The following is a 25,075-nucleotide window of genomic DNA, read 5'->3' on the forward strand; positions in this document are numbered from 1 at the left end:
GGATATTGTGTCATTATTTGTTGTTTTTTCAGTCTTGAGATGTTCACGATGATCAAAATATGGTGTTTTGTTTACACTTTACATAATAACGAATGCTTTTGTGATTACTTACAATCAAATTAATGATTACGTTGTCAAATATCATGCCTACATTATATTTATCTGTAAAAAAGTATGGTAATGACAATTTAGGAGTAACTATTTTGTTGTTTTAACCACTTTATGGCACCAGCCTCCAAAAATACTCATCAGTCACGCTTAAAGGTGCCATATGTAAGAATGTGGCCAAAAACGGTTACTACATTCAAATTCAAAATAACTGGCAACCCATGGTTGCGCGGCAGCTGAGACTCTACTGACTGCAATGATTGGTGGACGGCGGTAGGTGGCGCCACATGCCAAAACATGATCTCAAAACATAAACATGATTTGCAGTCTGCAAAATATATTTTTTAATGCAAATATTTTGTCTGTACTGTTGTTGTTGGTCAGTTTGTTATATGAACATTATTCCTGAGTCTCTGTGACATATTAGGAGGATTTTATGTCCAGTTGCTTTAGATTTATTACATAATGCACCTTTAATGTTTATGGTACGTTGAATAATTCAGCGATCCAATAACAGAAAAGAGCAAAAATAGACTAAATAAACCTAATGACTGAAGCTTATAAAGCCTACTTTCATCACAAACATCCAGAGTAATATATGCCCCACATTACAATAAATAAATATAAATCACTGTTATTTTATTATAATAATAATACCATTATTTCCACTTGAAGTTTTTTGTAGAAAAAGCATGAGCGTGTTATCGAGGCCACCCTCCGTCCACGGACCTCGCCTCGAGCCACTGATAACAACAAAAACAGTTTTGGGCTGCGCTCCAGTAATGACAGAGAGTCTCTCGCAGCGTCACAGAGAGATAACACTGCACCCTGTGTTTTTCATCTGTTTCCAACTCTCGGCCTCTCTGTGTCAACAAGCACATAACACGGGGCCCACAGAGCACTGAAGAGTCGCCGAAACCACACAAGCAAATCCTTCTCCAGTGACTGTGTTTTTCTCACTGGCTGCTGCCACTGCAGAGGGAAAAAAGAAAAGCACCAAAAACATCTCGAGTCAATGAGGAAATGTTGGCACTCGTCCATGTCCTGAGTGTCTTTGATCTACGAGCTCTAATTACACTGTGTTTTCAGGGTTTTTTAAATCTATCTATATATATCTATAAAAATCTATGATTAAAAAGTATAAAAAGTATCTCAGAATGACTTGAAATTTACCACCATAATAGTCGGCATCGCCCTGAACAAGGATCTGTTGAAAATATTTGTAAATATCTTAAGGAATAATTTTAATGAATTTTTGAAATTCAAGAAATTATTCATTTGCCCTGATGCACTTTGACAGTGAGCTGACTTTCTTCTCAAAAACAAAAAGTATCTCGGAATGACTTGAAATTTACCATCATAATAGTCGGCATCGCCCTGAACAAGGATCCGTTGAAAATATTTGCAAACCTCTTAAGAAATAATTTGAATGAATTTTTGAAATTCAGGAAATTATCCATTTTCCATGATGCACTTTGACAGTGAGCTGACTTTTTTCTCAAAAACAAAAAATATCTCGAAATGACTTGAAATTTACCATTATAATAGTCGGCATCGCCCTGAACAAGGATCCGTTGAAAATATTTGCAAACCTCTTAAGAAATAATTTGAATGAATTTTTGAAATTCAGGAAATTATCCATTTTCCATGATGCACTTTGACAGTTAGCTGACTTTTTTCTCAAAAACAAAAAGTATCTCGGAATGACTTGAAATTTACCATCATAATAGTCGGCTTCGCCCTGAACAAGGATCCGTTGAAAATATTTGCAAACCTCTTAAGGAATAATTTAAATGCATTTTTGAAAATCAGGAAATGATCCATTTGCCCTGATGCACTTTGACAGTGAGCTGACTTTTTTCTCAAAAACAAAAAATATCTCGAAATGACTTGAAATTTACCATTATAATAGTCGGCATCGCCCTGAACAAGGATCCGTTGAAAATATTTGCAAACCTCTTAAGAAATAATTTGAATGAATTTTTGAAATTCAGGAAATTATCCATTTTCCATGATGCACTTTGACAGTTAGCTGACTTTTTTCTCAAAAACAAAAAGTATCTCGGAATGACTTGAAATTTACCATCATAATAGTCGGCTTCGCCCTGAACAAGGATCCGTTGAAAATATTTGCAAACCTCTTAAGGAATAATTTAAATGCATTTTTGAAAATCAGGAAATGATCCATTTGCCCTGTTGCACTTTGACAGTGAGCTGACTTTTTTCTCAAAAACAAAAAATATCTCGAAATGACTTGAAATTTACCATCATAATAGTCAGCATCGCCCTGAACAAGGATCCGTTGAAAATATTTGCAAACCTCTTAAGGAATAATTTTAATGAATTTTTGAAATTCAGGAAATGATCCATTTGCCCTGATGCACTTTGACAGTGAGCTGAGTTTCTTCAAAAAACAAAAAGTATCTCGGAATGACTTGAAATTTACCATCATAATAGCCGGTATCGCTCTGAACAAGGATCCATTGAAAATATTTGCAAACCTCTTAAGGAATAATTTTAATGAATTTTTGAAATTCAGGAAATGATCCATTTGTCCTGATGCACTTTGACAGTGAGCTGATTTTTTCTCAAAAACAAAAAGTATCTCGGAATGACTTGAAATTCACCATCATAACAGTCGGAATCGCCCTGAACAAGGATCAGTTGAAAATATTTGCAAAACTCTTAAGGAATAATTTTAAAGATTTTTTTAAATTCAGGAAATTATCCACTTGCCCTGATGCATTTTGACAGTGAGCTGAGTTTCTTCAAAAAAACATTAGCACATTTGCGTTGTGCCTAATGAGGTTGCACAGTGTTTGTATTATGTTTGTATGCCTTGAATGAATGAATTACCATTACTGAAAAATCGTCTTCAGCTCCCACTACAGGAATACATACTTCCTACGGGCACTGCACTGACAGCTTTACAGAGTTAAAAAAATATAAATATAAAATATGACATTAAAGTGTACGTGAGGACAAGCACTGTAGCTACTATGAGAATAAGTCATCATCTTCTTCTTCCCTTTATCACTTATTCTCTGAATCGTCTGAGTGACCACGTAGACTCACAGTAGGAAATCAGCGGCAGCGACGTGGAGAGCTTCAGTCAGTGATGAGGCACCGTGCACATCCTCATTCTCCTCTTAAGTGCATGCAAATTCAACCGGGAAGCAGGTACTTGTTGCTGCTCCCGCAGGATCTCATCATCATCATCATCGTCATCATCGTCATCACACGGCAGCTTCAGACAAATAGCCTGACATTTTTTATTATTATAGCCAAGTGGCCAAGCTCTGTGCATCTGCGCAGCGATGTGAGATATCAACGAGGGCTTTGTCCCCTCCAGTGTCTTCACATCAGGATGCGTCTGATTGACTGCAAGTCGGATTTCACTTACTGACGCACAAGGCAGGGAGGGAAAAGCACACCTTAATCCTCGCTCGGCTCGACCTCTGCTTAACAACCGCGCGTTACTTCCACGTCCGTGACGCATTTCTATCGGCGGCGGCGTCGTCGAAAGCAAACAAAATATTCAGACTCGACGGAATGTTTGGACATCGTTTGACGTCCGAGCGGAAAACTAATGACACTAAGTGAGCCGTGTTAACAAGAGGAACACGCTAATCCCACTTGTAACCTCAACAACCCTGAGCACACACGGAATAAAACAGGTTCACTTCACACACACACAAAGGTGCAACTGAATGTCAACAGACAGAGCAGGTTGCCCGGATTTAATAAAACACGGGCTTGTCTCGTTTCTCTGCAAACAGGAAACTCATCAATATTTCATCCGAGCGTGGATCTTAATTCAAACATGTCGTTAAAAAAAGGCAGCAGTGGTGATATGCGGTGGAGGCAAAGGTCGCGGTTGTGTTTTTAAAGCGCAGCTGTGACACGGGTGGAGTTATTTCAGCGCCCGTTTGCTTGGAAACTTCAGCTGCTTTATTGGCACAGAGGGGAAACCCTCTGACGTCTGTCAAAGGGCAGGGCCGTCACGTAGGACACGGGACAAGTTTTCTTTATTTTTTTAAAGGGCCACAAGGTCAATGCACAGACGCAAGTCGGCACGTATATCGTGTTTTTACATAATTCGCTCTATTCGCGAGAGTTGAAAAATTTCCACAGGTAAGATTTTATGGTTCATATAAACTGATGGATGAAGGTGGGTCGGTTTAATCTAGGTAGATAAGTAGGTAGGCCAATAGGTAAGAGGTGATAGATAGATAGATAGATAGATAGATAGATAGATAGATAGATAGATAGATAGATAGATAGATAGATAGATAGATAGATAGATAGATAGATAGATAGATAGATAGATAGATAGATAGAATCTACCAAGGCAAGTAGGGGGAAGGCTGATAGGTAGGTGGGTAGGAGGTGGTTATGTAGGTAGAATCTGGTAAGGTATGTAGAGGGTGGGTAGGTTGATAGGTGGATATGAGTTAAGTTGGTAGGTTTCAGCATCGTTTGCTTAAAAACTTCACCAGAAAATGCAATTTTATGGTTCATGGGCTGGTGAATGGATGGATTGAGGTAGGTTTAATCTAGGTAGGTAGGTAGAATCTAGCAAGGGATGTTGATGGGTAGGAGGTAGGTTGATAGAATAGAGAGAAGGAAGGTAGGTAGAGTTGTAGAGAAGGTAGTAAGTTGGTAGGTTTCGTCATCGTTTGCTTCAAAACTTCACCAGAAAATGCCATTTTATGGTTCATAGACTGGTGGATGTAGGCAGGTTTATTCTAGGTAGATAGTAGGTGGTTATGTAGGTAGGTAGAATCCCGTATGGTAGGTCGGAGATAGGTTGGTACAGAGGAGTAAGGTAGGTAGATGGGTAGGAGGTTGGTAAGTAGGTAGGTTTCAGCATCGTTTGCTTCAAAACGTTGCCTGCTTTATTGGGCACAGAAGGGAATAGCAAGTTTGTGGTTCATTGGTGGATGGATGGATGGATATAGGTGGGTTTAATCCATGTAGATAAGTACTTAAGTAGTTAGGTAGACTCGACCAAGGTCTGTTGATAGGTGGGTAGAGAGGAGGAAGGTAGGTCGGTAGATAGGTATGAGGTAGGTGAGTAGGTGGGTTTATAATAAAGAGATTTAGTTCTTAACTGTTTCTCCTCAAAAGTAGATTTGAAGTCAATGTTTAACCGAATTCTTTGGTAATGATTAAAAAAAAAGACCTTTTAAAAGTACTTTTATTTTGACAGTTACGCTTGAACTCGGGCAGGGTAATGTTGTCATTCATAGATGAGACTAATAACCTCGGGCTGCAGCGAGTAAACTATTTTCGTCACTGTTTGGTGGATCGACATCTTGCAGTAGTTCTTCTGCAGTTGTCGTGTCCCACTGACTCACTGCAGCTCTCCGTCTCTCCCCATGTACTGAATCACTCTCTTCTTCTTCTTCTTCTATGGTTGTCATCATGTTGTGGTCGGCCTGCATCTCTCAGGAGTCATTCCGCGTCTCGTCGTCAGAGTTCTGTGTCAACTTGTGGTCATTTTATTGCCTTTTCAAGCTTAAATGTCACTTAAAACAGCAGCTCTGGCCCGAAGCCCTGACCATTTATGTCCAGTGGTCTCATACAGTGATCCTGCCAGGACTCCTTTACCACAGGAGAGTCATTCGTTTGCTCTCCTACTGCAGCGATCATTAGCTTCACTTCCTCTTCTCTTTATGGACTTGCTTTTATTTTCATTCATAAATCGACCGATCTGCAAATAAGTCAATTGGAGTGCAGCGTTGAGCCCCGATTGGCTGCAGCGCGAGGCATTTAGTCACATGGCGTATTATGTTTGAAAAAAGCAAACAGAGCATTTATGCAAGAGAGACAATGATCGCTTTATTTGTCTGTGGCTGCAGGGAAGTCAAGCTGACGTCTGGTTCTGAGAGAAAGTGGAGGGAAGTGTGGTTTCTGTCCGCAACGCAAACAAATGAGGCACTTCTACAATTGTGAGGTTACCTCAGTTAATCCTAATGAACGCATGAATGTACAAACACTGCATTATTCAAGTAAAATGCTGAAAAATACGCTAAAATAGTGGGATTATAGGGATGTAACAAGACACGATATTGTTGCACATAGAAGCTACTATCAAGCAAATTTCTATATTCCAAAAAGACGATAAACCGCATTATTTCTTCTGTTTCTGTAGGTTTTCAGAAAATATGCACAAAAACGGACACGTATTAACAGGTTTTTTAAAAATATTATAACGTTTTATAACATGCTTTGGTCACGAAAGTAATAATTTTGTAAAATTAGTCATTAATCTGTTTTTGTGCACTATAGAGCAGAACAATTAATCGAAATTATATCAAAATTGCATATGTAAGAATGTGGCCAAAAACGGTTACTACACTCAAATTCAAAATACAGAGGTCTTTTAAGTTTGGTTTTCTGACGTAACTGGCAACCCGTGGTTGCTCTGCAGCTGAGACTCTACTGACTGCAATGACTGGTAGACGGCGGTAGGTGGCGCCACATGCCAAAACATGATTTCAAGGCTGCAAAATATTTTTTTAATGCAAATATTTTGTCTGTACTGTTGTTGTTGGTGAGTTCAGTTTGTTATATGAACATTATTCCTGAGTCTCTGTGACATATTAGGAGGATTTTATGGCCAGTTGCTTTAGATTTATTACACAATGCACCTTTAAACATTTGGGTCCGGATTAATAATGACCGGGCATTTTCACATCATCCCATGATACAGTGACTGTGATTGAAACTGCAGAGCGTCTGAATGTCAGCGCTCCACAATACAACAGCACAGCTGCCAACACAGTGTTGACAGAAGGCTGCAACGGCGGCGCCAGTAACGCGGCGACACCAAGCAGACACGCCCGGTCCGCCTGTTAACACACTCACATGTGCTCGCTCATCTGTTGTTGTAATCTCTGCAATCACAAATTAGCACAATAAAAAAAAAAAAAAAAAACTGACTGTGTGTGTGATTACACCAGGGAGAAATAAAACAAACGGGGAAGAAAAGAAGCACAGAACATGCATCACCTCCTCCATGACTGAAACTCCATTGATTTCCTCAAAGCAGACAGAGGAGGGGAAATATATCAACACTCAGCGTCCGTACACATGAAAACGAGTTAAAGAGAAAATGTGATTTTGTAGTTTTCTCACGGAACTGGATTTTTTTCGGGAAGCTCTAAATATATCAAACCGCCACATCTGTGTTAGCTGCGTGAAAACCACCTGATGCCACCTTTTTTAACTTCACATAACAACAATGTTTATGCTCATATGCTGGTGTATTATACAGGTAAGGATGACAATCACAATAGGGGTGGGGAAAAAATTTGGTTCACATATGAATCGCGATTCTAATCACCCACGATTCTGAATCGATTCATAAACTTCACAAATCGATTTTTGAAACAAAAAAAACAAAAAAAAATTATTAATTTATTTTTTTGAAGTTTTCATTTTGAAAAAAAACACCAGTTTGTGTTATTTGTGTACAGTTTATTTGTGTAACTTCTGGGAGAAAAAAAGGCAGCTAGCCTAACTCGCTTTTATTTATGCAAGATATAAGTAAGTAATATAAGTATAAGTAAGTTTTTATTTGTTTTGAATGAATAAATGTTAACTTATGTCTTGAGTTTGCCTTTGTGTGATCACATTATCACATTAAATTATACAAACTGTATTGTTTTGGTGCCATAATTTGCCTTAACACACTATGCATTGTATCAATTCTTGCATCGAGAATCATATGAATCGAATCGAATCGTGAGCCTCCCTTTGATTCACATCACTAAATCATAATATTGATATTTTCACCCAGCCCTCATTCTGTTTTCACACTGGATAAAGCCTCAGTCAAGTCAAGCTACAGTTTTTGCTAGCTGTTAGCATTTCAGGCTACCCATTAACTTCAAAATATCCAATTCTTTAAGTGGCCAGGGCATCAAATCAGTCTCCTCGTCAGTCACAAATGTCCTGGCCTGAATTTTGCCATGTTTTTGCTCCAGCTTCTTCTGTTATTGCCCGGTATTAGCCAGAGTGGCTATTGCTAGCTCCGACTCTGATCGGAGCTCGACTCTGTGTCAGTCTGACTTCAAGAAGAAATTCAATTAAGTAGAATTTAACGTAGACTAACATGTTTATTTTTGGATTTTGAAAGTCTGGTTTTCGTCAGACGAACACAATGAACCGTAAACCTGACTGTTTCTGTAGCTCTTAGCATGTTGCACTAGCTTATTTAGGCCCAGTGAATTCTCTGAGTGGGGGAGATAATGTGTGGTGAACAGTCTGCAGAATGGAAACCAGCGGGTATTTAACCATCTATCTCAGCTTTCCTCAGAGAGCGTCCACCAGAAACACATACTCTGAAAGTACGAGTTATTTCTCTTCTAGAGAAGAAGCTTTATTTGCAATACAGCAAAGGTTCTACAAATCTGTATAACGCATAACTCATTACACGATCGCCCTTGAAAGTATAATACATGTAATCGCTCGCAATGTTTAACGTCAGGTGTTGTAAAATGTGACAGTGTTTCAGTGTTTGTCCATAAAAACCTCGCTCAAGATAAAAAAAACAAACACAAACCGGTCTTTATCTGTCTTTTCGTGACATTTATCACAACAACAGTCGACATCTGCTGATTGGAAAAGGTTTTATTCTGATAGCGTGGGCTGTTGGAAAAATGTAAACACCGACTCCAAACAGCCTACACTTATAAACAACACTGATATTATACACGAGCCTAAAAAAGCTACAGAAAAAAAAGGCAGAAAACAGAACAGCTATAGTTGTGTTTAAATAAAAATATACTATTATTCACACGTCTGAAATTAAAGCTGCACTGTGTAACTTCTGTTGCTAGCATTCCAGACTTGAACTATGCAACATCTCACTACCTCACTCATGTTTCAGAGAACCAGGGGTTAATTCCTTAACCAAAAGTTCTCTTTCAACGTTCATTTCGTCTTGAGGAAAATTTGAACCGAAAGTTCGATGCCGTCTCTTTCGTTACTAGCATAGCTAAGACACAGCTATCGCGTCAGTTTCTGTAGCTGAGGCAACATTAATTTGGACCACAGAGAATGATTCAAACATTTGAGTTTTTGTGGGCGGAGCTTGGATGAGAGAGTAGACCAGAGCTAGCTAAAAGTGTGTAGCCTGCTTATAGCTTTTTCAGGCTTAAAGACCCGAAAAGTAAATGTCAGTAAGTACTTAAAATTATCAATATCATGTTACGTGACTCCCGATTGTTAAAATGAGTCTGTAAAGTAACGCTAAAACTTAAAAAAAACAGAGGCACACATACGCAGTACACAGGTACGCTAGTTATTTGTAGCGCTGCTCTTTTCATTTTAATAAACAGACCGCTCCAGTTCAACTGTAGGCGTGCTAATGGCGCTAAAAGAAGCTAATGCAGCTAACGGAGCAAACTGGTAAACTGTTCCTGGACTCCGGTGTCGCGGCGCGTAAACATGACGTCACGCGCGTCTTTTGCCGATCAGTCGTCATGGAAACGTGTCATGCGCTAACGTGCGTTAACGTTGACGCCGTTAAACGCTGTTACCGTTTGACATCACTAATATAAATAGTAAAAGTACTTGCTGTTGTTAACGCTCGCTAACCTATTGCACAGCCCTGATTTTTATCTTTACATTCGCTGATGACATTGTGATTATTTTATTTTCTACACGTCTCACCGTGCTACGTCCTATTTTACAATTCACTTCATGCAGCCGCCCAAACGAAGGTTAAAATGTTTGCGTACGCCCGCGCCTTGGCCTTTAAATACTTAGCATGTGTGAAAATGCCATCGCATGCCGATGCTAAAAGCGCCACAATTACACGAGCGGCCGTGTTTTTACGTCGGTCAGGCTGCAAAGGTCTCGCGAAACTCCGTGCGACTGCGAGAAGGTCACGTAGAGTCGGTAAATAAAGCACTCCTTAAAATGACTTGCATAACAAAGTCGACATGAGATGTTGGTAACCATGGATACTCTGCGAGGAGGAGGCTGCTGTAAGAGATGTAAATCAAGCCATCCATCAGTGTGGATGGAGCAGTTTTTTATTTTTGGTGTTTTCATGTGAAACACGAGGGAAAGAGGCTCATGTGAGTGGAGCAGAGTTCAGTGGGAGGATTTCTCTCTCTCTCTCTCTCTGGAGTTTGGCCCAAACTCACCGAGGACACGAGGAGACAGTGGAAATACTGTCTCCGAGTGCCACTGGAAACCATTTCCCACACTCGAGAGTCGTCTTTTCCCTCTCTATAAGGAAAAAAAACAAAAAAACATTTGATGTCAAACTCGATGCCAAAATTCCAGGAACAGGCAGAGAGGACGGTCGACTGCAAATTTTGCGGCAGCTGCGCGATGATTGCCTCTGACCGTAATCGCCTCCTCCATCCATACATCCTATGTTTTCTGAAATAAGGAGTCGTGTTGCAGGTCGGGGGCCACGCGGCGGCACAGTGGTTAGCTCTGTTAGCAAAGACGCTGCGGTGGGTTTTGGAATCCAGTCGGAAAAACAAGGGCCTTTCTTTCCCCCGCAGTCCACAAACATGCAGAGGTTAACTGGACACTGACCGTAGGTGTGAATGGTTGTTACCCACCATTAGCCCCACGTCAAGCTGGGATTGGCACCAGCGACCCTCACGTGGAGGATAAAGCAGTAGATGGATGGATGTTGCAGGAACAGACTGTAATCGTGTGTGAGAATCTTCCAAAACTAAGAATTCTGGTTTCTCCAATCATCAAGTTTGTTTTGACCAAACTGACTGATGCACTCTTGACACGTTCCTTCCTCTTTCTCCGTCCCGTTTACGTTGGACGATGATGGTCGTGTCTGACATTTTGGTCCGTGGAAGTTGTCCGTCATGGCACACTTTGCGGCAAGAGTTGCAAACGTTGGTGGCGTAAGTCGTGTCCGACAAAGACGCCGACGACGGTGAGAACGGTCTCGTTGAAGAGCTCAGTTTGGACTTGGAAAGTTGTACATTTCTCAACTTTTGTCGCATGCAACGGGAGCAAAGCTTACCCACGATGCAGTTCAGCAACGTTTGACGGCACTCTGTTTTAAGCGACTTTTCTTGAAGAGCGTCCGACTTTCTGGTGGTGAGTGAACATAGATTGGATCCGGCAACACCTGAAGTGGCTGAACTTTGGATTCTTGAGTCTTTAATATCGATAAACTTCTCGGGACTGTCCGAAGGTCGCTGATCACGAGTTTGGACCTAGAACAGGAAGTGTTTCTTGTGATCTCGGTCGCTCAATTTGGACTCGCAAAGGACATACTTTACTAATTTGTATTATTAGGGTTAAATTAGGGTTGCACATTTCCTGTATTTTACTTAACCTATCGATAAATAACTTTAAGAACAACGTTTATCGTATATTAATCGTATATTGGCGGCACTCGATTTCAGCGTGATATTAATCTGGCTAATCTGAGGAAATACGGTCCGTTACGGTCACTTTACGGCAGTCAACAAGCTTTAAGTCAGTTGCGTGAATTTGCAAAGTCGCGATCCAAACGCAGCAGCGTCGCAAGAATCTGCGTCATCTAGCTACGTCACATTTGTTTTTTTCCCCGACTTCTTCTCCCACGAATTACAATAGCACTTTGTTTGGTTGACGTACGCCCTCTGCTGGTATAAGTCGTAATGACATGGAATCGTATGTTGGCGGCACTCGATTTCAGCGTGATATTAATCTGGCTAATTGGAGGAAATACGGTCCGTTGCGGTCGTTTTACGCCAGTCAACAAGCTTTAAGTCACTTACGTGAATTTGCAAAGTCGTGAGCAAGAATCTGCGCCATCTAGCTATGTTACATTTGTTTTTACGACTTCTTTTTCCGCGAATTACAATAGCACTTTGGTATAAGTCGTACTGACATAGAAATGACACACAGACAAAAGGAAACAGGACGGCAATTAATCGACAAGCTAACGGCTAATACTCGAAAGCATGTCATCTGCTCAAAATCGCTCAAAATGAAGAACATTTTTGCTTTTAAAGAGTTTTCCAAGAAAACTCAGACGATGATTGCCCTCAGGCGGAGTTTGGGTGGGGGGGGGGGCAAAAGGAGTTTCTTGAAGGCACATGACCTAAGAAGTGGAAACATCAACAAATAAATTCCAAGTCATATTCCGCAAAATGTGAGGCCCCCAAAAAAAGCTGCACAGATTTTAAACAACAACCAGTGTGAGGAGGGAAATGTCCCAAAAATACAAGCCTGGGAATGAAAACTCCATCTCATCTCCCAGAGGACACAGAGACAATGGTAACTCAGTGGTTTAGATGCCCTGCTCGGCCCAGGGACTAACGTTTCCTTTATTTAGACACAAGGAATGACCCTGAAAACACCACGATGCAGGAAATGAGACCAGAAATTGTCTTTGTTGCACATATTTTCTGGCAGAATAGACCCTATTTTTTACCTCTTGTTGCCTTTTTCACATGCTGAGATGTTTTTTAATTTTTTTTGCAAACTGCAGTGCCATGGCCCCATGAGGGTGGGTAAAGGGGGGCTGAGAACAGAATGTGAATTCATGTGTGGCCGACAAACACGCTGGGAGAAACCCTCGCTGCTCGCTGGTTGTCCTGACTTGCCTGGCTGGCTGCTTGATTTACTTCCTGCTCGCTTTGCTCTTTTTTTCTGCTGAAACTGAATTCGCCGAAAAACAAGGAGGGGGATTTGTTTTTATGCAAAGTAAACAATGATTTAAAAACCCTCACTTGACAGGACACGTTTGAAATAAAGCAGTGCCCGGCAGAGACGAGGGGTAAAATTACACCACAACACCACCAATCGAGGATTTCTGGACCTGTTAACTTAAAAAGTTGCTGGAAGGGATAGGTTTATAAAAAATAAAGTGGTATTTAGAAGGATTATTGGATTATTTTGGTATGTCTTCAGGGGGGAAGCCCTGTGTCAGCTGTGATTGGGCTTGAGAAAACAGACGGACGGACGACAAAACTTTGATGTTGACTTAATATCAAAGTAAATATTGGATGACTTGGTATAAAACTCATGATGAATTGGCAGAAAACAGGTCAAACCTTTCACGTTTGGCTCGTTTAATCTCAGTCTTAGAGACAAATACAACAGATGGAGGCTTCGTCCGCGCTCTACATTCCACGTTGTTGTTTTACGTAGCCTTTCTGAGAGGTTCAGATGAAGTCTCTTGTTGGTTATGGCCTGTGTTCTTCTGCACTTTACTTTTATGACGTCGCTCTCCTTTAACTACTTCCTCTTAGCTTTATCTGGAATCCTTTTTATCTCTGTAACTACTTGTACCATCTGTGTTGCTTCATTGACCAGGGTTCCCTGGAAGAAGAGATCTTGTATCTCAATGGGAACAGAGCGGTAAAACTGGAACGCGTTCCAAAAGCGGAAAAACCTTTTTGGATGAAAGACTTCGCAACTATTGTTATCTCAAACTCCTCCACCGTTACCATGATTGCTGTAACACTGACTTGTACTGTTGTCATACTGTATGTTCTGTGGATATTGGTCATTATTCAAAGTAACGTCATCGTACCGTGGCCTCAGTATTGTCTGTGGTTCAATTTTGACATCAAAATGTGACGTAAATATTCTTATAATGCAAGAAAGAGAACTTAAACTATATGGATTACCATGACTGAAACCATTAAAACGTCTACATTTTCTCCAGCCCACCTGTTTGTCGCTAATCACCAAGACAATTAAATGACAAATTATAGAATTTAGCAGAGGCCGTAAATAGATCAATATCGGAAGTTTTGATCGCTAACGTTACAAAGTGCAAGTTTCCCCTTAGCGACAACTAACCCGGAAGTTAAGCTTCTATCTTATATTAAAAGCAGGGTTGTAAAGGGGCAAAAAAATTCCTGGTAAATGTCCAGAAACCTTCCATGGGAATTTCCGAATGTACCAAATGACCTTTTCTCAAGTTTAACAGCGCTTAACGGCGTCAACGTTAACGCAAAAAACGCGTTTCCGTGACGACTGACCGAAAAAAGACACGCGTGACGTCATGTTTACGTGACTCCCCGATTGTTAAAACGAGTCTCTAAAGTAACGCTAAACTTTAAAAACAGAGGCACACATACGCAGTACACAGGTATGCTAACGTTATTTGTAGCGCTGCTCTTTTCGTTTAATAAACAGACCGCTCCAGTTCCACTGTAGGCACGCTAACGACGCTAAAAGGAGCTAATGCCGCTAACGGAGCTAACTGGTAAACGGTGCCTGGACTACGGTGTTGCGGCACGTAAACATGCGCGTCTTTTTCCTATTAAATATACATAAAAATGCCCATTAAATATCATGTGATGGAGAAATAAAGAATGTTTTCTTAGAAACAATGACTGACAGTAACAGTCCACGCGTCACAGAGTCCATGCACAGCTGAGATATGGATCCACGCCCATGGTCACACTGAAGGAAGGAATGTCCACATGAGATACAGACAGTGACAGACACACAAGCCACACAAGTCAACAACAGCAAAACACTTCCTTTGTCTTTCTCTGTTCTGTGCTGTTTATTTTCCCGCTCAGAATCTAATATTTCTACATTTCTGTCTTTATCCGTTTCTCAAATTTGATATTTGGCTTCAAGTTTAGCCTTTTATACACAATAACCCGCTCAAAAATGATCGGAAAAACCTTTACAATACTAAAAAACCTCCAAGAAATCTCTGACAGAACCAGACTCAAACAAGTGCGGCCGTCTGCCTAGACAGGTTGTGGTGAAAGGACAAACACCAGTATAAGAAATACCATCAGCCGCTTCCCTGTGCTAAGTTGTTGATCCTTGCTAATGCTGAGAGGTCAGAGGTCAGAGGTCACTCAGTGGCGTCTGGGAAGAGTGGCAGAGGTGTGTTACAGTATCTGAGCGACGCTGACAGCACATGTGGTGGGAAAGTCGTTTCATGCTGATGTTTCTCAAACAGGAAGTAGAGCTTTGTGGCAAAATCGGAAGCTGCTCCTCTTCTTCTTCTTCATATTATTATTCTTGTGAAATCTGCGTGACAGTGAGGATTATGTCAGCGAAGCTCTCACAGTTACAGTCGCTTCAGGTTTTTCTGCTTTCGACATCTGTGCACGAGCTAATGAGAGCAGGCGTTCAAACAAGAATCTGTTCCAGGTTCTCATCGGGGAGGGTTTGTTTGAGGTGAACAAGCAGAGAGAGCGAGTTTCCGAGCGTCAGTGGAAGCAGAGACGGAAAGGATATTAGAAACCTCAAGGTGGCGCTAGTCTAGAGGACATGTCAGCTCCTGAGAGTCTAGGGTTGAATAACTACTTTACTAGCGCTGGGCACGTTAACGCGTTAGCGGCGGTCAGTGGCGTGAAGGTTAGCGCACATTAGCGTATGAAGTTTACGTACCACGAGTCCAGGCTAGCTGAGTTAGCACCTTTAGTGCCGTTAGCGCTCCTACAGTCAAAACTGTAGCGGCCTGTTTATTAAACGAAAAGAGCAGCGCAGCTTGTGAACAGGCAAGGCAGGCAACTGCTTGGGGCCCCGAGCTGATAGGGGCCCCCCCCCAAAACCTCCCTAAAGGGGCCCCACCTCACGTTAACCTCTGTGACGTTATCGTTCTGCAAGTTGGAAAATGAAGAGGATTATTTACAGTGTAATGCATATGTTTTTTTACTCAGTTTATATGTGTTTTTTCCGTTATTTACAGTATTTTATTGTTCTATATATTTATATTGTTTCATAATGTGGGTTCTTTACAGTGTAAAGTATTTTTTTACTAAGTTTATATAGTTTTTTTAAAAGCTATTTATAGTATTTTACTGTTCTTTACATTTTTATTTACACATACTGTTTAATAACAAGGTTTTTCCATGTTATTTCGTCCATTTTGAAACATTTTGAACTGATTTTTCGTTGTGTCAGATTATTTGTAACATAATGGTGATGAACCCTGGTTGGAAGGAAGGGCCCCCTGGGGATTTTTTCTTGGGCCCCTAAAGACTCTAGAATCGCCTCTGACTTTGGAGCTCTCTTTTTCAAGAAGAAAACGCTTCAACTGCTCGTTTTCTCGTCAACTCTTGAATCCAAAAACGTTCAAATCCACAGTTAGACGTGAACATCAGCGAGAAAACTCTCTGCAGGATTCCAACACTGCGCTCCTCCTCTCCCTCTCGTAGCGTTCTCAGCGTCGCGCAGAACAGAACATAAGGCAGGAGTGGACAGAAGAGGAGGTGAACGGCATGAGTGCCAGCAGACTACAGCTCTCTCAGCGCGACACGAGAGCTGAGCAAACAGCGGCAGTAATGCAACGTAACGACGAGCCAGAGAGAAGAGAGAGAGAGAGGAGAGAGGCTCACAGTAAACCCACACAGAGACGTGAAGAGGATTCCTGATCTGCTGCATTTGTGTGATATTACATAATAAAAAGGTTTGGGTTATTTTGACTTGATCGAATGTCTGAGTCATTCTTATCTTCAGTCAACTGGACTCACCGATCATTCGTTCAGTCCACTTGAGTGGACGTCAATCCATCCCTCTCTGATTCTTCCACTCACATCACGACAATCCTCTAAAAATCATTGATCATTTTCCAAGATTACAGGACGTCATTCTTCAGATTATAGGGTTTAAAGGTGCCATATGATATGTAAGAATGTGGCCAAAACCGGTTACTACATTCAAATTCAAAATACCGAGGTCTTTTAGGTTTCGTTTTCTGACGTTACTGGCAACCCGTGGTTGCTCGGCAGCTGAGACTCTAATGACTGCAATGATTGGTATAGGGCGGTAGGTGGCGCCACATGCCAAAAACATGATTTCAAAACATAAACATGATTTGCAGTCTGCAAGTTTTTTTTTTAATGCAAATATTTTGTCTGTACTGTTGTTGTTGGTGAGTTCAGTTTGTTATATGAACATTATTCCTGAGTCTCTGTGACATATTAGGAGGATTTTATGGCCAGTTGCTTTAGATTTATTATATAATGCACCTTTAAATATTTATTATAAGACAGTCGATTGGTTTGTTGTTCGTCTCGCCTTAAAATCTGATCAACAGAGCTTCAGAAAGCCGTCAAAACCAGGTTTTATCAAACAGACTGACAGAGAAACACAATAACCTGGCCCCAATTTGTCAGAAACACATTTTCAAAAACACCAATCCTCGTCCTCAGCGTTGACCTTTGACACTGAGCTCCACTCATGGACGATCAGACGAAGCAGCACCGACAGCTGCTTTCAGACGTGCACTCGGGACACTTTTCCTGAAACTGCCTGGAACACAAATGTCCTCAGAACATCCATGGAACTGCTCCACCTCCAGCTCCTTAATCAAAGTTCCAGATTGTGCAACTATTTTATTTTTTTGTGCAACAACTATTTTCCAGAGTTTGTTTCCTTATGATCACAGACTGTGAATGAGAAAAGGACGTCGTCTTCCAGCTGCAAAGACAAATCAGTAGTCTCAAGACTTCTGATTTGATTTGACTGGTGACATCAACCAGGCGCCTGCTGGACAAGCCCACGTCATCAAGAGTAGAAAAGAGCTTTATAAACACAGACCAGCTGTCAATCACATTCATGTCAACATCATTTAGAAATTTGACATCATAGATTCTCATATTTTGCAAGCAGTGGAGTCGCCCCCTGGTGGCCAACTGAAAGGCTACATCCATTTCTTGTTAATGGTGTAGTGGCTAAGTCCCATTTTCAGCCGCGACCGATTGCTAACTTGTTCGTATGCGTAACTCGGAGAAACTGATACCGAAATGTATAGACTTTCCAAAAATCAGTGACATGAAGTTAAATTCTATCTTCTTCTGTCGCCCCCTGGTGTTCAGGAGGAATAAAACCCAGAAAATACAAGTGAATATAACGTGGCTCCTTTAGACGTGAATAAATAAAGTAAAAAAAAATGTCCCATCGACTTCCATTTTTGCAGGCAGTGGAGTCGCCCCCTGGTGGCTAACTGCAACTTAGGCTACATCCATTTGTCGTTAATGGTGTAGTGGCCAAGTCCCATTTTCAGCCGCTACTGATTGCTAAATGGTCGATTGAAACTGATGCCGAAACTTATGGACTTTCCGAAAATCAGCGACATGAAGTTAAATGTCTTCTGTCGCCCCCTGGTGTTCAGGAGGAATAAAACATGGCTCCTACAAATGTTCCATGAGACCTGTAACAAGATCAGTAAAATCTTTTTTTACTTTACACGTTATAAACAGTCCCATATGCTTCCATTTTTGCAAGCAGTGGAGTCGCCCCCTGGTGGCTAACTGCAACTTCATTCCTACATTTCCGAAACTGAAAGGCTACATTCATTTCTAGTAAACGGTCGACAGGAAAACACATTTAAGCAGAGCACAAACAATGAATAAATAATTAATACATCAGTCAAACTTGCTATGCTTTTGCATAATTGATTAACAGCTTACAGCAAACTCAAAAAGTGAATTATAGTCGTGCAGACTTAGACGTGTGGACGATCTTTGTCCTCGGGATCATGTGACGAGGACATTTAAGGACACTATTTGAATCTGGCAAATCGTCTTTCCATATAATCGGGCGTGCAGGAGCACAACTCTGAGCTCATTGTTGTCTGGCGGTGCTGGTGATGATATCACGCACACACTTGTGCAGGAAGAGGATAAAGGCAGTGTGTGAATTAACTGATAAAAAAGAAAGAAAGAAACCACACTGTGTTCCTGGGAAAATGCCTCGGACCTCCCATGAGGCCTGTGAGTGAATTCCAGATGAAGAAGGAGGAGGAGGAGGAGGAGGAGGAGGATGAAGAGGAGGAGGAGAGTGTTTGTACAACTAATAACGTGATGTTATGACAGGCAACAAGGTCTGTGTTTGTGTTTGACCTGACACTTCTTCACTTTGTCACCGCGTGACCTCACGTTAGCTACGTGATGGATTTGTGTGACGTGGAAACTTCACATTTAAAACAAACATTTCATTTCGGATACAAGGATTTTAGATTTCCCTTCAAAAAGAGTAAGATTCACATTCACAACATCATTTTTGTTACATTTTACAAGAAAAAGGCACTGAAAATGAGACCTTAACCAAATGTAAACGGCTAATATTGACTCTAGCTGCATCGATTCATAGGTTTAAAATAAGATTTTTGATAATTCTGGTTTCTTTGCTTCAAATAAACAAAGAACATCAGTATATCCACGTTTGGTCAACACGGATCAACGTTTTACGATATATTACAGCCCAAACAAGTACATACATCTGCTGTATATTAACAAACGGGTTATATTTGGTGTGGTTCCAGATATTTAGGTCGATATTAAACCAAATACTACAATAAAAACAAAGCATTGGCCCTTTATACTGTATATATTTAAAAAAAAATGGGCTATAATATGTCAAATATAAGCCTTAAAGATGAATTTACATTATTATGAGGCAGGAAGCTGTAAAATCATGTTTCGACAAGTGAAAAAAACTGAATTTATGCACATTTTCACACATTTCAACTGTAAAAATGGGCGTGAACGGGCGAGAAAAATGTAAAAAATATAAAGCAGAAGCAAGCGTTCCAGCTGTAAACTGGTTTTTCTGGCAAAAGGCAAACAATAGAAAGTGAAATATAATCCTTAAACGACATATAATAGCAAGGTTTTTGTGTTATTTTTGTCAGGGAGATTATGTCACAAAAAAATGTGCCGACTTAAGGTTTTTTCTTACGAGTAAAAGTACTTCCTGTTTCTGATAAACTGCACTTTTAAGACCTGTCAATCACACATGCACACACACACACACACACACAGGAAGCACTTAAAAGTCTTCACACTTAAGTTAAGAGTTTCACTTTCGGATGAGGAACCTGTTTTGTAATCGTTAAAATTAGACTTCTAGACATCATTTTCGAGGTTTGATCAACATTTTCTCGACCGAAAACAAGTACAAAACAATGGAAATGTTCATTATTTGCAGCTCTACTGCACATGAATTCACATTTGTGAACATTATATCATGAATTTGCACTTTCACAAGCATGGTTTTCTCTTTCTGAAGGTGTCCTTGACGACATATTCTCCAAGAATGAAACTAGACGGCTTTTTATTGGACTGTCTGTGTGTGTGCGATACCTGCTGACTCTTCATATCTGAGCTGCTGCTGCTGCTCTGAACATCATCACAGCTGCTTTGTATTTCACCACAGTCTCTGCTGGAAGCTCTGCTGCTTTCCAGAGAACTCCCTTCTTATTATAAAACATTTCCAAGACCAATTCCGAGCCAGAGACAGTGTACTACACATGTGGAGCGAACCAACGCAGTCACGGGGTTCAAAGCTGCTGCTTTCTACTACGCGGAGATTCCACTGTGGAAAGAATCAGAGCCATGACTCTGAATAACACACAATAATACAGGAGGTGCACACAATGGAAGTGAGGGAAAGTTTGTGTGTTGGGGAAAAATATATTAAAGAAACGGGCCCTCCTACGTTTGTGGAGCAAATTAAACAAAATCAAACTTTTTCTCTTACACACACACACACACACACACACACACTGTGAGGTCATACATTCTTGTATATACTGTATATATCAACCTGGGGTCATAAACGTTATTACGATAAACAATTAAGCGAGAAACGTCACCGCGTTCCAGTTGAAAAGTCGGGGAAATGGACACAAATGTATCTCGAGCTAGCCTTTGTGGGAGCATTGTTAGCAATACCGCGTCAACGACGACGCTCTACGTCATATTTAAAGGCGCCATATGTTACAATGTGGCCAAAAACGGTTACTACACTCAAATTCAAAATACTGAGGTCTTTCAGGTGTGACGTAACTGGCAACCCGTGGTTGCTCGGCAGCTGAGACTCTACTGACTGCAATGATTGGTAAACGGCGGTAGGTGGCGCCACATGCCAATACATGATTATAAAACATAAACATGATTTGCAGTCTGCAAAATATATTTTTTAAATGCAAAAATTTTGTCTGTACTGTTGTTGTTGGTGAGTTCAGTTTGTTATATGAACATTATTCCTGAGTCTCTGTGACATATTAGATTTTAGATTTATTACATAATGCACCTTTAACGTACAAAAATAGTGTAGAACACGATAGCAATGCCGGTCAACGACGTAGTATTTTACGCACAAAAATACCATAAAAACGCGTTAGCAATACCAGGTCGGACAAAAACCCACGTTTGCTGCTTTAAGCTAACAATAACGCGGACGTTGTCTTTATTCAGCGGCTCATTACGAAGAAAAATGCGTGAGACACAGTACGTACTGGTACTGTTGATATTTACTGTGCGTCATTTAAATGTTAAGATACATGCGGACATTTAATAACAGAATCCATTTTAAATAAGTTCATATTTTGTCTAAAATAAAAGCTCAGAGCGACCACTTCCCAACAACAACAGTGCAGCAAACGTGTGTGACCTTTAACCCCATGAGAAAAAAGAGAGTGACGTGAACATTCCTGCAGCAGCCGTGCACGACAGAGGTGGATTGACCTCACAGAGTAATCATGATAACGCAGAGTAAAGAGTGTGATGATGCATTAAGAGTGGTCATTGACCGGAGGTCAAAGGTCAAGGGTCACAGGGACATTTTCTGGGGCCCCCACCCCCCAATCTTTTAATTAAAGCTGTAGTACGTAAGCTTAACATTTGTTGTTGTTGTTGATGTATCACACCGTGAAATATCATGTCGCATTAATGTATATACACTGTTTTATACCCCCTTACAAAAGGCCTGCTGCTGCCAACTAGTGTTCGGAGGCTTAAATACAACACAAAACAAGTGCCGGAAAATCACTTTCCAAAAATTACATATCTTTATAGAGTTTTAAAGAAGTATAACGCGTGAAAAGATATCATTATATATTAGTGTATCGATGCTGTTTCACGCGCCTACAAAAGGCCTGCTGCTGCTAACTAGTGGTCGGAGGCTTAAATGCAACACAAAACAAGTGCCAGAAAATCACTTTCAAAAATATTTCCATATTGTCTGAAGAGCTTTAAAGAACTGGTAAAGAAACACACATGAAAAATATCATGATATATTAGTGTATCGATGCTGTTTTATACGCCTACAAAAGGCCTGCTGCTGCCAACTAGTGGTCGGAGGCTGAAAAACAACACAAATCCAGTGCCAGAAAACAGCATTCAAAAATATTTCTATATCTTATCGTGCTTTAAATAATTGGTCAAATATATCACCTTTTAAAAAAGACCATAATATATGAGTGTATTGACACTGTTTTACACTCCTGCAAGAGCCTGCTGCCAACTAGTGGTCGGAGGACAAAACTGCCGTCAAACACAGAAAGTGTCAATAAAGAGCTTCAAAATACAGAATTGATACAGAATCATGCGATGAGATATCATGATATATTAGTGTATTAATATTGTATTAAAGCCCCTACCAAAATACACACTGCCCACTAGTGGTCGGAGGCTTAAAAACAACACAAAACCAGTGCCAGAAAACCGCTTTAAAAAAATATTTCCATATCGTATAGTGCTTTAAAGTATTTGGTAAATTATAAACACCTGAAAAAATGCCACAATATATGAGCGTATTGACACCGTTTTACACCCCTAAGTAGGCCTGCTGCCAACTAGTGGTCGGAGGAGAAATCTGCTATAAAGAAAATACTGAATATATGTCAATAAAGAGCTTTAAAATACAGAATTGGTACAGAATCGTGTAATGAGATATTGATATATGAGTGTATCTATAGTGTTTAACACGCCTATAGTTGGTCTGCTGCCAACTAGTGGTCGGAGGCTTAAACACACGACAAAACAAATCAATTGGAAACTATTTAGAGTCAATTTATAACAATATTTATATCTTTTAACTTACTGTTAGATGTATTTCTAGGAAGTTGTGTGTGTGTGTGTGTGTGTGTCCTCACCTGCGTTGTAGAAGCTGTCCAGCACCGTGGTCTCCCCAAAATCCAGTTTACTAAAGTGGACCGTCTCCAGTTTGCTGCCCACGGTGTCGCAGGCGTCCTTCAGACACTGCAGGGCCATGCTCTCAGAGTTGCTCTGCTGACCCGCCTCACCGTTGACCACATAGGCCACGGTCACCGGTCGGCTTTTGGTTCCCTTCCCCGTGGACAGCAGCCCCCCAGTGTCCAGGGGACAGTTCCCCCCGGGTAAGTGGCTGTACCCACTACTACAACCTCCTCCAACAACACCTCCACCACTACTATTACCACCACCACCACCACCACCGCTGCTGCTGCCCACCATGGAGTCATGCCAGAAGGTGCCTGCCGCGGGCACCCCAGCTGGGGCCGCGCCACCTCCAGCACCGCCACTGCCAGTGCCAGTGCCAGTGTCCCCGCCGGAGGAGCTCTCTCTGCCGGGACAAGACGCAGCAAAGCAGGGCACCTGTAAGGAAATCCCGTCCTGGTCCTGGCTCATCGTGTGTTTCTCGAGTGTCACTCAGTGCGTGGAAGTGTGTCCTCGCGGTGAGGCGGCTCCTCCATGGAGGTGACAGGATTACGCACGGCGGCGGTTACCCATGTAGCCTCTGCACACACACATACACACACACACACACACACTCACATGCATCCACGCAGGTAAACAACACTGTGTCGCGCTGTTAGACGCGCGGCTGCAGCTGCACGCGATCCTGCATGTCTGCCGTGGGGGAATGCACGCGCGAAGTCACGACAAGAACGCGCAGGAGTGAAATCCGCGCATTCCTTCTTCTTCCTCCTCTTCTTCCTCCTCTTCTGCTTCTGTGTCCGCGTCTCTCTGCGCTCACAGCTCACAACAAACTGACGCTGCACTTCCAGAAGTTGAGGAACAACACGCCCCGCTGTCTGCGCAGGAAACGCCCACAGCAGCAGCAGCAGCAGCGCTGGTCGCGCGCAGAGAGCGTGGAAAGACACGCACGCGCTCCGCGTCACGTCAGGAAACACAGAGAGAGAAACACCTTCAGACAAACCCTGCCCTGTTCTCGTCCCTCTGTTATCTTCTTCTTCCCGTCTGCACTCACGCACTGGGCGGGGCAACGCGGGTGGGAGGAGTCAGCGTGTGTAAAGTGGGCGGGGACAAAGTTACCATATATAGAGTGTGGCGCGAGAGGAAAAATAAAAAAGGAGCAGTTCACTGAAAAGTGTTGAACACTGAGCTCATTCACAGCGACAAGAAAACTTTGTTATTTACATTTATGTTAACTTTGACTTTTACCAAATCAAATCAGAAGAGTTGGTATTATGGTCTGTGTTTATATAGAGAGCTTTTATAGTCTTAATGAGCTGCTTTCAATCGTTTGACTTCTAAAACTTAAGTACATTATATATCAGAAAATGTACTTTAACCCTTTAAGGTACTAATCAACCATTTGGTAAAGCACACTTTAAGTCACTATATCTCATTGAAAAATGCATTAACTCATTGAACTCACTAACACTTAATGGGACTTATTTATTATGCGCAGACGTCTGTACTGTAGGGTTTAATTAAAAATATATATATATATATAATAATTATAAATAAATAAATATTGATTGTCTTTATTATCATAAGTTAAAAAAAAAAAAAAAAAAGCAAAGAAATTATTTTTCCTTCGCTTTTTTCTTGGTGCGTACCTTAAAGGGTTAAGATACTTTAAGACTTTTACTTAAGTAATATTATTAAAGTAAAGTAATTTTCTGGTCACATACTTGTACTTTTACTCAAATATCACCTTTGAAGTACTTTATACAAGGCTGTCAAGTGCTTATTTACTTTTTCCCAGTTCTGGCTTTTCACTTCACCTGGCAATTTGTGACGCGATGCTGCCACCTGCTGGACATGCATAGCGGGTGTAACCACGCGAAACTCAGATTGCCATTTAATATCAAGTTATAGTTTTTTTTTTCTTGTGTGTTTTCAAATTTACTGTTGGTATTTTGCATCATAAATGTGTTTTTGCGTGAAATACACGCCATTCGGCACCAAAACAAACACTTTTATTTTGAAATTCGTGCAAATTATCGTCACAAAAGCTGTCGTTGTGATATCACGATAGA

The 25,075-nt window shown here is 41.1% G+C and overlaps 1 protein-coding gene across 1 annotated transcript in view; it reads right to left on the bottom strand.

The window, feature by feature from the left end:
- Positions 1-23,722, bottom strand: part of map3k5 (mitogen-activated protein kinase kinase kinase 5) — a 78,489-nt gene extending 54,767 nt beyond the window's left edge. The window contains exon 1 of the mRNA XM_083898614.1: positions 22,961-23,722. Within this exon, the coding sequence (XP_083754740.1) occupies positions 22,961-23,474 (514 nt within the window). The 5' untranslated portion in view covers positions 23,475-23,722. The remainder of the gene's footprint in view (positions 1-22,960) is intronic.
- Positions 23,723-25,075: the final 1,353 nt, after the last annotated feature.

This window comes from Microchirus variegatus, assembly GCF_963457635.1.
Source record: "Microchirus variegatus genome assembly, chromosome: 12".
Lineage (NCBI taxonomy): Eukaryota > Metazoa > Chordata > Actinopteri > Pleuronectiformes > Soleidae > Microchirus > Microchirus variegatus.